Raw genomic sequence first — 14309 nt, forward strand, 5'->3', positions numbered from 1 at the left:
TGTGGTTCTGATTCCAGTGTAGTACAGTTGACTCCCATGAACAGTGGCAGATTCTGATATGGGCCACATGGGCAACGGCCCAGGGCATCTTGTGGGGGGCGGCATGAGCTCCCCTCAAGATGCACCCCCACTCTCAGTTCTTAATGTAATACCCACATGGCAGATTATCACATGAAATATCTCGCCAATCCCCAACAACCCGCCTCCCGTTCCCTCGTTAGCCCCACCCACAGCAGGCGGCTACAAATGTCCCAAATTCTCCTAAAAACTTGACAGGTGTGGTCAAGAATGACTCCTGTCAAAGTTGAAATGTTTTATTAAGTAGCTGTTGCAGGCAACAGAGACGAAGTCAGACAGAGGTTTTTTACAATTCTCTGTATGAAACACACAACTATAGAAATGCTACTGGAACAATCTAAATACAGCACATGCTATACTGTGGTAGAACAGCATGAACATATCCAGCCTGGCCGTTGGCAACGCATTCAATCTCAAGTTGTTTCAAATGGGTTCATGTTTCCATTTGTTCTCAGTCCATCAGCTCAGCCCAAGAGAGCCAGATCTTTTCCCGATGGGGCCTCAGCATGCACCCTGGTTACAGTAAAGACATTAAAAAAAAACTGCTTTAGATGTTTATACAAATAGATACACAGAAATAACACAATTTTAACAGGGGTACTTTGAAATGCCTGAAATATTAAGAGCATGTGAGCAACAAAAACATCTTTAGGTAACACACAAATACTCACAAAGTTTATCTTGGCCCAGTTGCAACCTGAAAAAAAATAAAAAAATAAAAAAACATTTGAATTTCTATACTTTGTCATTTCAATATCTGCTTCTACTGTGGCCAACTTTAGCCCTGCTGAGCCAGTGTCCTGCATGTTTCCCTGCAGAGGCCTTTCAATAAACCAGCCCTTCAATTCTGACGTGTTGAACATCTAAACAAACACTGGCTTGCAAAAGTATTCATACCCCTTGAACTGTTCCAGATTTTGTCACATTATAACCACAAACACTGATACTTACATCTGGATACACTGAGATTCCCTTCAATGCACCGAACCACAGCGTAATTTTTAAGCGTCCATTTATCAACACATCTCGGGTACTCTGTGTCCCCATTTCTGATAAATGTATTGCCAGAATTTATTAGGTCAGGATACTTTGTAGTGTCCAGAAGACAGAAATCCTCTGCAAAAAAGAAAAAGAAGAAAACACTTTTCTTTACGTCTGTTTTTTTTTTTTTAAACAGTTTCAGTGTTGTTTTCCTTCTACCTTTACATTTGGGGACTTCGGACCACGTGCCACCTCTGTGACACACCACAGTGTCAGGACCCACTAACTTGTAAAAGTTCTGACACGTGTATTTCAAAGAACGTTGCTGCTCCTGTGGCTCAGGATTCCCGTTTGGAACATGAGGGATCTCTCCACAATTATCGACTGAAAAGGAGGAATAGAGTTTCATAAAACTGTTTAAGTCGAGTTCCTTAGTTCATCTCATACTTTCTTTTCTCAAACGAATCAACTCTAATTCATTAACTCTTAAGAAATGCATAGTTTAGTTTGGTTACATTCTAGATAAATACATGAAATATTAATGAAGAAATCAATGTGCTTATTTACTGGATACATTGTCCTTTGATCCGGGTCCGGCAGTAGGTGCTGGAACAAACAGAGCAGAGGCAGATTCATCTTGTTATTTGTTGTAAATCTGGTGAGACACTGACTTAATCATAATCATATTCACAAATATAGACCTCCTGCATGTTACAGTTTACATGAGGAAATTTTGTGTGGTAAGAGGAGAAAACTATAAATATATCGCTGTACTTGACTTCACTATAGCTAGCTCGCTGACGCTGTCTCTTACTCTGCAGTTGTGGAGTCACAATGTCTGGGATCATGAGCGCCCTCTGCCATGAGGCAAGAGAACTGCCTGCCTCACCTCGAATCTGTTCTCTGCCGTTTCTGATCGCTCCTCAGCACACACACAGTTGGTGACAAAAACCACTGTACATTACATACATAGGCTAAATTATGGAAAATCAGTTCATATATTAAATGTTTTTTAACCATTTTATTGGCAAAAGGAGAAGCATGGTCTCATTGAACGGCAGCCAGCTCAGTTAGTGAGAGGTTGATCAATCCCAGGTGAGGTTCAGTTCGCTGCTGCCTCACCGGCTTCGCTTCTGAGCATATGAATAGGAATATGCTAAAATTCAGCAATTTAAAAGACAAAATAATCAGAATTGGTTAAGCTAAATGAAAAATAGGTACTCATAGTACAAACTACAGAGTGAAAAAAGCAATACAAATTATTTCATCATTATATATTACACTGCCTGGCCAAAAAAAAGTCGCCACCTGGATTTAACTAAGCAAATAGGTACAAGCCTCCTATTGGATAAGTACTGCATAGGCGATTATCTTTCAGCTGGCAACAAGTTATTTAACCCCAGCTGATGCAATGAGTAACTCCTCATTTCTTAAACAACCATGGCAAAAGACACATCCTGTGGTCGTGGAAAAGACGTTAGTCTGTTTAAGAAGGGTCAAATCATTGGCATGCATCAAGCAGAGAAAACATCTAAGGAGATTGCAGAAACTATTAGAATTGGGTTAAGAACTGTCCAACGCATCATTAAAAACTGGAAGGATGGTGGGGAACCATCGTCTTCCAGGAAGAAATGTGGTCGGAAAACAATCCTGAATGATCGTAATCGGCGATTACTTAAACGTTTGGTCAAATCAAATCGAAGAAAAACAACAGCAGAACTCAGGAGTATGTTTAATTGTGAACGCAAAAGCATTTCCACACGCACAATGCGAAGGGAACTCAAGGGGTTGGGATTGAACAGCTGTGCAGCCGTAAGAAAACCTCTAATCAGTAAGGCTAACCAGAAAAAAAGGCTTCAGTTTCCTAGGGAGCATAAAGATTGGACTCTGGAGGAACGGAAGAGGGTCATGTGGTCTGATGAGTCCAGATTTACCCTGTTCCAGAGTGATGGGCGCATCAGGGTAAGAAGAGAGGCAGGTGAAGTGATCACCCATCATGCCTAGTGCCTACTGTACAAGCCTGTGGGGGCAGTGCTATGATCTGGGGTTGCTGCAGTTGGTCAGGTCTAGGTTCAGCAACATTGTGTGCCCAAAGAATGAGGTCAGCTGACTACCTGAATATACTGAATGACCAGGTTATTCCATCAATGGATTTTGTCTTCCCAAATGGAACGGGCATATTCCAAGATGACAATGCCAGGATTCATGGGGCTCACATTGTGAAAGAGAGGTTCAGGGAGCATGAGACATCTTGGCCACCACAGAGTCCAGGCCTTAACCCCATTGAGAATCTTTGGGATGTGCTGGAGAAGGCTTTGCGCAGTGGTCAGACTCTCCCATCATCAATACAAGATCTTGGTGAAAGATTAATGCAACACTGGATGGAAATAAACCTTGTGACACTGCAGAAGCTTATTGAAACAATGCCACAGCGAATGCGGGCTGTAATCAAAGCTAAAGGCGGTCCAACATAATATTAGAGAGTGTGACCATTTTTTGGTGGCGACTTTTTTTTTGGCCAGGCAGTGTATTTTCCCATTATGACAGGTAAAGCTCTGCCTCACCCACCTCCTCTGAGCGCACCTCACTGACATACATATACATACATACATATATGTAGGAATAAAATAATTAAATTGAGAGTGCAGTGGCAACTACAGAGCCCTCTAGGGGACATGGGGATTTTTTTTCTTTTGCGTTATCTCGCAATACTGTACTGATCAGTCATTCAGCATAACTGAATACTGTAAGCCTTTCTTACGGTGGCCGCCGTACTTTCTGCTTTAATGTAAGGTTATGTGAGGTTTTTCCATGAATGTTAATATCTCGTGAAATATCTGAAGTTTTACATCTTTCTTTAGGATAGAAAGGCACCACAAACCTACGATATAAACAGAAACTTTCCGTAAGTAGGAAAGAAATAAAAATACATCCAAACTATTTCTACTATTTCTGAGTTATTATCGCGGGTAATAAATCATCTGACAGTTTTAATTGTGTCTCTGTTGTGTTCATAGTCTGAATGGTTTAAAGAGCTGCTTCAGTTCCATCTCAACCTTAACAGACATAAACATGCAGTAAATAAATCGATTTTCAATCAGTTTTTTGCACCAAACAGTTAATAATAATAAACAAGTTTTCACTGAGGCTCTGTAGGAGCCATATGAATGAAATAAGTAATTATTGATATGACAGGAGCAGGCGGCTTTGACACTGGGGTGGTGGGTGTGTCGATGTGGGCGTGGCTGTCATCAAGTATGAATGGGAAGGTTACTGGCTTTGTGTGTATGAGGAAGCTGTGGGCAGGTTGGTCAGTCCTTGCAAAGTTTGGAGCATGATGATCAAAATGGAATAAATCGATAATTGTGACAGATCAAAGAAAAGGTTTGGAGTTGATTGATACACGGACAGATGAGATTCCCCGAGTTAAACTAGTGCGGCCCTTTACCATCATTAGTTTGTCGTGTTTTTAATAATAAAAGGTGTTTATTATTATTAAGTCTTTGGTGCAAAAAAAAAAAAAAACTGATTGAAAGTCGATTTATTTACTGCATGTTTATGTCTGTTAAGGTTGAGATGGAACTGAAAGCAGCTCTTTAAACCATTCAGACTATGAACACAACAGAGACACAATAAAAACTGTCAGATAACTTATTACCCGCGATAATAACTCAGAAATAGTCCAAATAGTTTGGATGTATTTTTAGTTCTTTCCTACTTATGGAAAGTTTCTGTTTATATCGTAGGTTTGTGGTGCTTTTCTATCCTAAAGAAAGATATAAAACTTCAAATATTTCACAACGAGATATTAACATTCATGGAAAAACCTCACATAACCTTGTATTAAAGCAGAAAGTACGGCAGCCACCGTGAGAAAGGCTTACAGTATTCAATTATGCCGCAAAACTGATCAGTACAGTATTACGAGGGAATGCAAAATAATTTTTTCCTCATGTCCCCTAGAGGGCTCCGTAGGCAACAAACTTCATACTGTGTGATAGTAACTTTTTTAAATTTATTTATTTTTAATCATTTTGCTCTTTATTGAGACAACCAAGACTGTTGAAATGAGGAGTGGATAAAGAAATGTATTGTTTATTGAAATAAATGCCAATAAATTCTGCTTCCGATTTCATTTAAATTATTTCAGTGATTGTATATTAATAATAGCATAACAATAGGAACAAGTAATTGGCCTAGCAAGCATGGAAAATAGTGCTGGCATAAGCAGAAACATACAGTACATGTACTACAATATGAATGCGACATTGCTAAAATTCAGCTATTTTGAAGAAAAAATAATCAGAATTGATTAAGCTAAACGAAAAATAGGTACTTTATAGTACAAACTACAGGGTGAAAATAGCAATAAAAATTATTTTATCATATTTTTCTATGATGACAGGTGAGGCTCTGCCTCACCCGCCTCCCCTGACCACACGTCACTGACATACATATACATATATATATATATACAGTATATGTAGGAATTTTTAAGAGGTTTAAAGACATTGTCTTCTTTTCCATCTACATAGCAGTTACACACTACATTGTCTTGGTTAGGAAACAAAAACACATTGTAGTTTGTGATTTTAACTGGACAAAATGTTAAAATATTTGGGTTATAAATATTCTTGGCAGGTTCTGTATATGTCTGAAAGTTCTCCACCTACCACATGTTGGGACGTCTGTCCAAACTCCAGCTCTACAGAAGACAGATTTCTTGGTGGCTCCTTCCTTTGTTGTATATCCATCCTTACACTGATACACCACTTCTGTGTCTTGAGTAAATACATCCTGAAAATCCTGATTAATTATGGCGGCATTGGATATTCTTGGAGGCTCGCGGCAGGTAGGAGGATTTTCTGTAAAGAAGAAAATTAAACACATAAGCATTTTGAGTAAAATATCAAAAGTCCCAGATTCCATTTGAAAGAAGCACAAGAAGATGAGAAACTTGACCAAGGTTCTGTTTACTGCTCAGTCTTAAACTAAAATGCATAAACATATTTGAAGAAAATCTTTTCAGTGGATAAAGGAAACACTTACTAATACAGACTGGGATACCAAACCATAAACCATTGAAACATGTGCTTGTTCCCCACCAGCCTCTTCCTTCTGCTTTGTATCCATCATTGCAGGAATAACTGATCTTTGTTCCATGAGGATATGATTCCTGCACCGAGAGAAGAAAACCTGCATTCAGGCTCGGAGCGCTGCAAGGCTGTGGACCTTGAGCTGATCGTGCACAACAGACAAAAATCAGACACAACTTCAGGAATACGCCATATCAGATGTTCATTATACTTACCTTGCAGCAGTCCAGGAACCCAAAGCAGAAGAACTAATTGAAGACACCTCATCCCCATGTTGTCAGGAATCAAAATCACCCAGAGAATGAAGAGTCAGGGACCAAGCTCAGTTATTTATTACTGAACATTTCTCTGGAATAAGAAGTGAAGAAATAGTCAAATGTACTTCAAAGAATAACTTTCACTGTGGCAAACAAACCAGATCAGCAAAAATCTATCAGAATGTTTACTGTCCGTATGTGAAGCTGGTTTCCTGGACGCCTGTGATCAGAGGTCAGGATTGAGCAAACATCAAACATGTGGAAAATATGTGGAAAGTTTAATTTCAATGACTTTAGTGTGTGTGTGTGTGTGTGTGTGTGTGTGTGTGTGTGTGTGTGTGTGTGTGAACTCTTACTTGTTATATGCATTGATTGTGACTCTCTAATTCTGGTGGAAACTTCAACATCCATGTTTACAACTCCAAAGACAAAGGGGCAAAAAAGCTGTGATAGACCTCAAAACTTTGGTTTGACTCAACATGTTGAAGAAGCAACACACACACACACACACACACACCCCACACACACACACACGCAGTTTTCTTTGTGGGGACTTTCCATTGACTTCCATTCATTTCTACAGCCTAAGCCTTACCCTTATCCTAACTCTAACCATTACATACCTAACCCTAACCCTGAGCAAAGGTATGAATTGAGTTTTGGTTTGGGTTAGGGTTAGGGCCAGGGTCCGAAGTGGCAAAATTTTCCCATAGGCTTTGACACCGCCGTGTTCTGCCACTATGCCTAAGTGGCTGCAAGAGCTCGTTTGCCACCCCGGTATTCCTTAGAATGGGCCATTTGGGCGCTTTTGGTGCCATATGGGTGCAGTTGCAGTTCATGCAAAATCCCCTGGATGGAGCTCTTGTATTAGGAATAGAATCATGTCAGATTTTCACTTTCAGCTCAGAGGGCCTGCCACCTGGGTGTTCCGACCGGTGATCCCTGGTGGCAAAGTGGGTTAGGGTTAGACCCCTGACCCCTGACCCCAAAACAGCGTTTCCCCTTGTGGGGACCAGGCTTCGGTCCCCACAAGGAGCAGTGTGTCCCCACAATGTAGTATATGGCAGGAAAATGGTCCCCATAAGGTATTAGAAACAAACGCACGCACACACACACACAAGGACACACTCTGAATTTGATTACCAGTAATGCTGTGGATCATCCCAAGGTCTCTGTAATAATGTTGCCCTGTCTGATCATTTCTCTGTTGTCTTTGAAAGTATATCTGTTGACTCACTTAGCAGAAGTCATTACAACATGTTTACAGACAACACAGCAGAAACGTTTGCTTAAATTTACTCTTCCTCCTCCCTTTATCATTTTCATTCTAAAATTTCACACATCATTTATTCCATGTCTCCAGTTAAAGTGAAGAAATCTTTGTGTGGAACTGCTCTGCTGGTAAAATGTGAAAGAAACCCTTTTATTAAAGGGCCGAATGTAGGTGGCGTAAAACTCAACTTCACTTTTATTGTGAAATCAACAAAGAAAGTATTTATCAAACAACACTAAAATATGCAAAGGAAACCTTCTTTGTGGAAATCAAACACTTCATCAATGTTGGTGCCGTGTCCGCCACAGTGGTCAGGCTCACACACCCTCCTCTGACCGTACCGCCTAAACGCCAACGAACAAAAAACAAACATAAGGTGTGAGGAGACAAGGTGACTGAGGCTGCAGCCGTGGGAGGTGCTGGCTTTTGTTAAATGTGGGGAAAAAAAAAAACACTAGGAAAGTGAAAGAAAAATCATACGAGGACACAGAGTGAGAATTAAAACTAAAAAACACCTGTGATGGAAAAATTACATTAAGGTCACATCTGCTAGTCATGCTATATGAAATGCTTATGAACTCTCACCAAAAGAACTATTTGGGTTACATGTAGAAGGTTGGAAGTTGTTTTCTACAGCTGCATCAGAACCAGACTGTCTCACCCCTTGTGGTTAATTCTTTATCTTTGGTATAAAACTCATGTGTTTCTCTGTCTGACAGAGCTTTTCACCCAGACCTGCTTCATTACTGATTGTCCTACAAGCTCTCTGTATTGTGCACAATATATGAATAAACCTGGTTGAGTGATTTCACCTGAACAGTGCTTGGAAATAGTATGTTTTCCACGACACACCTGAGCACAAAAAGCAACATACAGACATCACAACATAAAAATGGGATGGGTGAGGATGGAGTGGAGGGTTATAGCTTTGTGCATGTGTGTGTATGCATATGTGTGTTTGTGTGTTCCGTAAACACTGACTTAGACAGACTCTCCCAAGTGATGGAGTGTTCATCATCCTCAGCAGAGTGTGATTCAGGTCCATAGATGTCCTGTGGGGAGGCAACGGGCAGAGGGAGCAGAGCATCCTGTTCCCGAAACATCCAGGAGAAACTGAGCCGGCCAGCCTTCCAAGGCCGCCACAGGGGGCGCCAGATCAGATAACAATTATTTTGGTCAACTCTGTCTATTTCCATCTCCCTTAAAGTTTCACTGGTAAATCTCAATGGTGACTCTATAACAGCCAAACCCCTCTACAGTGGTATGTTGCACATAGTGCATACTCATTTTTCCCGCCACAGCAGTCATATTTAGAGATCTTAGTTATTGTAGCCTTTTTATTTTCCCAGTCTGCCAATAAACATGTGACGAGGTTTAATTGCTGTGATATTGATCTTATAGAGACCATCAGTGAAACTTTAATCTCTTTAACAGCAGCACTGGATATTGTTCATATTTATGTTACTCATAAACTGTTCTTGTGAGCAAAACTAACCAGGAAAATGTATTCAGTCAGTCCATTAAACCGGGACCGTCAGTGGATTTGAATTCCTTGAAAACTTAATTGGACTTTCACTTTAGAGGTTAAATCATCGCCCGGAGAAAGTTGGGCGGCTCAGTGGCTCCACTCTGCAGAGAGCCTGATCGGGATTACAGGATCGGCTCCAGCTTCCATGAACGGCACCAGATTTCACACATGATAAGAGTCCAAAATCCTTTTTAACACGGTGTGAGGGAGAACAAAACAAAGGATGCCCTGAAGTCCTGTCGAAATATTTTATTTTAGACAAAGTCAAGTGTTTTATATTTACTGTCAACCAACAATCAACAGAATTTAACTAAAAAAAGAAAAAGTTTCCTTCCAGGTGTTTCTGTCAGAAATATCTCTGATGTCACTTCATTCTCTGCTTGCGGTGGATGAATCCAAAGCCAGGAAATGTTTCAGCGCTTCGGAAAATTTGCAAAGATTCTAATAAGAAGACACAACAAATAAACTGAATTTAGGAGTGATTAACATTTCAGCAGACAAACTGTCTAAGAATGAGGTGATTATTGGAGAGATGTGTCCAAAAATAACACTTACTTGCTCAATGGTGGTGATGTGGCAACCTAGAAATAAACACACAGAGGTCATTTATAAATGTTGGATTTTTGAGGTGCCAATAAATTCATAAAAACATTGATGATTGTATGTTTTTGAATTTCACATAAAAATGAATAAGGAAATGAGTCATTTTAAAAATGTTTGTAAATTAAAAAACAACTGCATTATTAAAACTTTGTTAAGTTTTAATATACCTGGAAACAAAATAAATTTCTATATCACATGTTACTCACAGTCGGTTGCTTCTATTCTTCCATTAGAGCACCTAGCAAACATCCAGTAATCCCGCCACAGTGTACAAACAATCTCCTTTGTCTCTCCATCATTTATGCTGATCTGTGAAGTTTCGCCAATATTCAGTCTTCGCATATCCAACACACAGGGTTGAGCGGCAGGAACTTTAAAGAAACAAAAGATCAAAATGTTTCGAAAAAAATATATGAACAAAATATCACATTTTATTCACATATCTGAACAAAATCAGAACTAGATGGTTAGTTGTGGCCCTGAGTCACAATTACAACAGACTAAACCAAAAAGAGTCAAACAGCATGTCACTGTTACAATATCCTGACTGATGATTTATTTTGACTCTAGGAATATTTTCCAGGAAGTAGCATGATGTATATAAACTAGATTTGGGGCCTGATTGCTAGTTTGTAGTTGTATGTACAAAATGTAGTTGGAGTTGTAATAACTACAAGCCAGCAGATTCTACATTGTTCCTCTTTAGATACGATCCAGTCACTTCCATTTCCAGTCATTTCGACCACCAGAACTGGGACAAGAACAGGCCCAGAAACCTGTCGAGTTTTTTTTTAATAGTTGAATATTCCCAGTTTTTTGTTTCAGTAATCTCTCACATTGTGAAGGAGAGTAATGTTGTGGTTCAATCAAGTGACCTGAAAAACTTTACTCAAGAATATACATTTTTGGAACCTTCTATTTTCTACGGTCCATTTCTGTGGTGCCTCTCCACTGTAGAGTCCACAGCCAGGCTGTTCATATTAATGCCACATCCTGATGCTGAGAGACTTTTACTGCAGGAGCGCTGACTGACTGGCTCCACTGACAAAAATAAGAGCCATCGTTCTTTAGTTCCTGTAACAAATCAACCTGTAACGGTGATTACACTTAAAACTCCTGCAGTCACATTAAACCTTGTGGAGAGCGGTTACCATAACAACACTTTGTGTTCATTTGCTAAAATATGTTTACCTTGCTGATTTAAAAGGAATGCTTTACACACCAACAGCTTATTACACAATTGATTTAATTCACTGAGTCAGTTAGCTGATTTGATTAATCCAACTTAATGTAAACCCCGTTGAACACTGAAGTTCATCATGAGTTACTGTTTAAATTTAGTGGGGCGTTTTTTAAACAAAGAGAAAGCAGGACTGATGGTGTGGTTACCATGGCTCCACCGCTGTTAACACCAACCCAACTCTTTCTGCAGCTTTTAAAACGCTGTTTAGTTTTGACCTGATCGTCTCATTGTAGCTCCAACATGTTTCGCTCCTGCAGCAGAATATGTTAGTTGCAATGTCTTTGTCCACTTACTGCATGGTTGTGCTTCAGTCCAGGTTCCGTTTTGGCAAGTAATAGTTCCTCTGTCATTTGCTTGGCCTGTAGTGTATCCATTTTCACATTGATACTCTACGAGAGAGTTAGGGCCGTAAACCTCCTTGGGTTCCTGAATGATGACTGCATGGGGGATTTTATCAGGCTCATTACATGTATTATTGCTTCCTGTAAAATAAAAGTGCGATCTTTAGGACAAACACAAAAACTAGTCTTGGTTCTTTAATTATTTGCTTGTGTCCCTTTAATATTTCAGCTCAAACATCTGACGGACTCACTCTCACAAACAAGCGGGGGAAGCCATATTCCATTTGAGCATTGAATACTGCCGGAGCGGGGTTCCGTGTTAAACCCATCTTCACAGACGACCGCGATCTCGTCTTGGTTTTCATACCAATCCCTAGGTTCTTCGGGCTTCCCATTTTCAATAGCAGGTGGAAGGCAGGAGCTACTGTCTGAGAAAGGTAGGAGTTAGATAATTAGTTTGAAGATACTAGCCACAGTCTGCATGCTGTGTGAGAGTGACTTAGTATTTTTGCTTTGTATTGAGAGGATCTAAGGCTGTCAGTATAAGGAGTAGATAAAGAAATGTATATATTGTAGATTTAATGACTGTCAGGAAATCCAGCGCCCAATTTAATTTAGCTTAATTTATGGAATTATATTTTTTCAATTTTACTAGTTTATTGTTTTTGTACTTAAAAAAAATGAATTTCTATCGAAATGAGTAAAATTCATTATTTTACATTTATCATTTAAATCTGGTTTGTGGTTCTATTTAGCTATGACACCTTCCTGGAAGGGGGACAATGACTGGGGTCCTTTAGATCAAAGGTCCCCAACCTTTTTATTTTTATCACCTCAAGGCTTTTCAATTTTACTGCGTGGGGGGCGGGAGTGGGTGTGAACCGTGAGAGAAGGCTTCTTCATGTTGGTGTGTCCGCTAAAGCCTAGTCCACATAACTGCGTGGGACGATCATGGCACAATTTTACATCTTTTGCCCCAATTTTTCCCTTACGACAATCTTAGAACGTTCCGAGCTTGCGATAATCGTAACCCATCATCCTGCTGTGTTTGGTGGGTTACGTAGGACGTCGGGACCGCGCCGATCTAAAATCCGCCCTTTTATCGGTTTTCCCTCCCTGATGACCTGGTGAGCGAGAACGCAGCCTGTTGAATGGGACAGGTAGCCAATCAGAAAGCGCGGTGACGTAAGAACGGAGGGGAATCCCAAACAGCTGACAACGCGCAACCGAGGGTCCGGTGACAGATGATATGTGGAGCTACTGGGGGCTCGGAGGGCCCCCGGCCCGGGCCTAGAGGGAGCCCGGATGGGAGGCAGAATATGAACGGCGGTGCGCGCGATCCGCGCCGAGTTACAAGGATCCAGAGGTGCACGAGGTGCTGCGACATGCTGCGCGTGCCTCTGCGTACCCTTCAACGAGTCAACCAGGCTTCAGGCTCTGAGTTGAAATTGATAAAAGTGTCAAAATGATCCGACCACTCTCCGCGGTTCTGAACTGATTTGAATTTGTGTCGTTTCATCATTAGTGACCAGCAGCCGGATGTTTCTGTTGGTCTCTTGGTTTGTTTGGACTTCATGTCAGATGGATTTCAGAAGGACAGTCGCTCTCTGTGGTGGTGAAACTTGTAAACTCCGCTGTTGTAAAGTTAAATTATTATGAGCTTTATTATTTGGGTATAAAGGGCCGGAAGAATTGGGTCTCTTCAGGCTGCAGGGTGTGAACGTCGCTTAAGGACATTTTATATATGATATATATGCGAAATGGGTCGCTGCAAAGAATATTGCTGTTCAGGACGCTGCCTGTAAACACGAAGCTTCAGTTCAGTAAAATCAACTCGTCTGCTGGTTTTTACAGTGTCACAAGCCCTGTGGGTAATCCGGTACTCACCTACACACCGAGGGGTATGAGTCCATTCGCCTTTCTGGCAGGTGCTTGTTGCCCACCAGCCCTCCACCACCGGCTTAAATCCAGTTTCACAGCTATAAGTCAAAGTTCGTCCATCTTGCTGTGGGACAAAATAGCCATTAGTGAGCGCGGGAGGACTACAGGTTATTTGAGCTGAAAGAAAGACACACAAAAAAATCAGTCAGTAAATTGTTCTGCTTTTTTTTTTTTATTTATTATTAACAAGTGGATAAAAATGAATGGGTAGCGGAGGGAAACGACGTTCTCACCGTGCAGGAGGCCAGGAAGCCAAGCCAGAAGCACAAATCCCAGATACCTCACACACATTTTGTCAGGAATAACAAAGTTCCTCTGTGGATTGGAACAAAATCCCAGCTCCGGACAGAAGTAGTTAATAATTATTCAGGGCAGACTTCCAAAAGTTAGGAAATCTGGAGTAAACAGTAGTTCTGCCAAAACGGTGCAAACAAATTTGTTACGACAAAAAAAAAAAAAAAAAAAACCAAAAACACTTGTAATGAATAATAAAAAAAAAGTACTATTTTTTTTCTTTAAATATTTCTAAATTAGTTACAAACAAACAAATAAAATACAGGGTCAGATCATCTCCACATCGGGTTACTTATGCAATCATAATCCATTCTCCAAAAGCAGCTGGACGATGTTTTCTATTCGATCAAAGAGCTCAAATGTATTTATTAGGACACCAAATTTCACAATAATTGCGTTCAGAGGTCAGGGTTGTTCCCCCCCACGCAGCCAGGCCACCGTCACGCTGCCCAGCAGAACCACAGCTCTGCTGGGAAAAACAGTTTAAAAAACAAACACACAATCAGTTCCGGGAACAGAGAGGGATTCATGTTTACTGCGTCTTTGTGTGTTCCGTTTTATTTTTTATTTATTTTTTTGCCATTGGAAACATTTAGACTACATATCGGATTGGATTCACGTTGGTTGGTTTGGGATTTGACAGGACAAACACGCAGTAGAGTCAACAGGTTTGC

At 40.5% G+C, this 14309-nt stretch overlaps 2 protein-coding genes and 1 long non-coding RNA gene across 3 annotated transcripts; 1 reads left to right on the forward strand and 2 right to left on the reverse strand.

Annotated features, from left to right (window-relative positions):
- Positions 1–300: 300 nt before the first annotated feature.
- LOC114145880 (complement factor H-like) lies at positions 301–6557 on the reverse strand. The gene is made up of 8 exons (XM_028019531.1): positions 6371–6557; positions 6109–6297; positions 5733–5924; positions 1627–1665; positions 1279–1443; positions 1030–1194; positions 750–775; positions 301–591 (listed from the first exon to the last, which is right to left on the reverse strand). Exons 1-8 carry the CDS (start codon positions 6426–6428, stop codon positions 580–582), a joined length of 846 nt encoding a protein of 281 aa, XP_027875332.1. The 5' UTR covers positions 6429–6557; the 3' UTR covers positions 301–579.
- An 849-nt stretch (positions 6558–7406) lies between these two features.
- LOC114145859 (uncharacterized) lies at positions 7407–13281 on the forward strand. Its single transcript, XR_003595782.1, has 3 exons — positions 7407–7417; positions 9198–9200; positions 13082–13281. It is a non-coding gene; the product is annotated as an uncharacterized LOC114145859 (long non-coding RNA).
- LOC114145858 (complement factor H-related protein 4-like) lies at positions 9448–13842 on the reverse strand. The gene is made up of 7 exons (XM_028019502.1): positions 13575–13842; positions 13288–13458; positions 11652–11828; positions 11353–11541; positions 10023–10187; positions 9769–9794; positions 9448–9654 (listed from the first exon to the last, which is right to left on the reverse strand). Exons 1-7 carry the CDS (start codon positions 13630–13632, stop codon positions 9583–9585), a joined length of 858 nt encoding a protein of 285 aa, XP_027875303.1. The 5' UTR covers positions 13633–13842; the 3' UTR covers positions 9448–9582.
- Positions 13843–14309: the final 467 nt, after the last annotated feature.

Source organism: Xiphophorus couchianus, chromosome 6 (assembly GCF_001444195.1).
Source record: "Xiphophorus couchianus chromosome 6, X_couchianus-1.0, whole genome shotgun sequence".
Taxonomy (NCBI): Eukaryota; Metazoa; Chordata; class Actinopteri; order Cyprinodontiformes; family Poeciliidae; genus Xiphophorus; species Xiphophorus couchianus.

Bases quoted from the DNA above. Each gene is read 5' to 3' on its own strand.
- LOC114145880 (XM_028019531.1), bottom strand. From the start codon at position 6,428: ATGGGGATGAGGTGTCTTCAATTAGTTCTTCTGCTTTGGGTTCCTGGA. The intron at 1,195-1,278 runs GTAGAAGGAAAA...TCTTTTTTGCAG, and splicing joins CGAAGTCCCCAAATGTAAAG to AGGATTTCTGTCTTCTGGAC. The intron at 776-1,029 runs GTAAGTATCAGT...ATTTTTTTTCAG, and splicing joins GAATCTCAGTGTATCCAGAT to GTTGCAACTGGGCCAAGATA.
- LOC114145858 (XM_028019502.1), bottom strand. From the start codon at position 13,632: ATGTGTGTGAGGTATCTGGGATTTGTGCTTCTGGCTTGGCTTCCTGGC. The intron at 13,459-13,574 runs GTGAGAACGTCG...TCTTTCTTTCAG, and splicing joins GCTTCCTGGCCTCCTGCACG to CTCAAATAACCTGTAGTCCT. The intron at 9,655-9,768 runs GTAAGTGTTATT...TCTTCTTATTAG, and splicing joins ACATCACCACCATTGAGCAA to AATCTTTGCAAATTTTCCGA.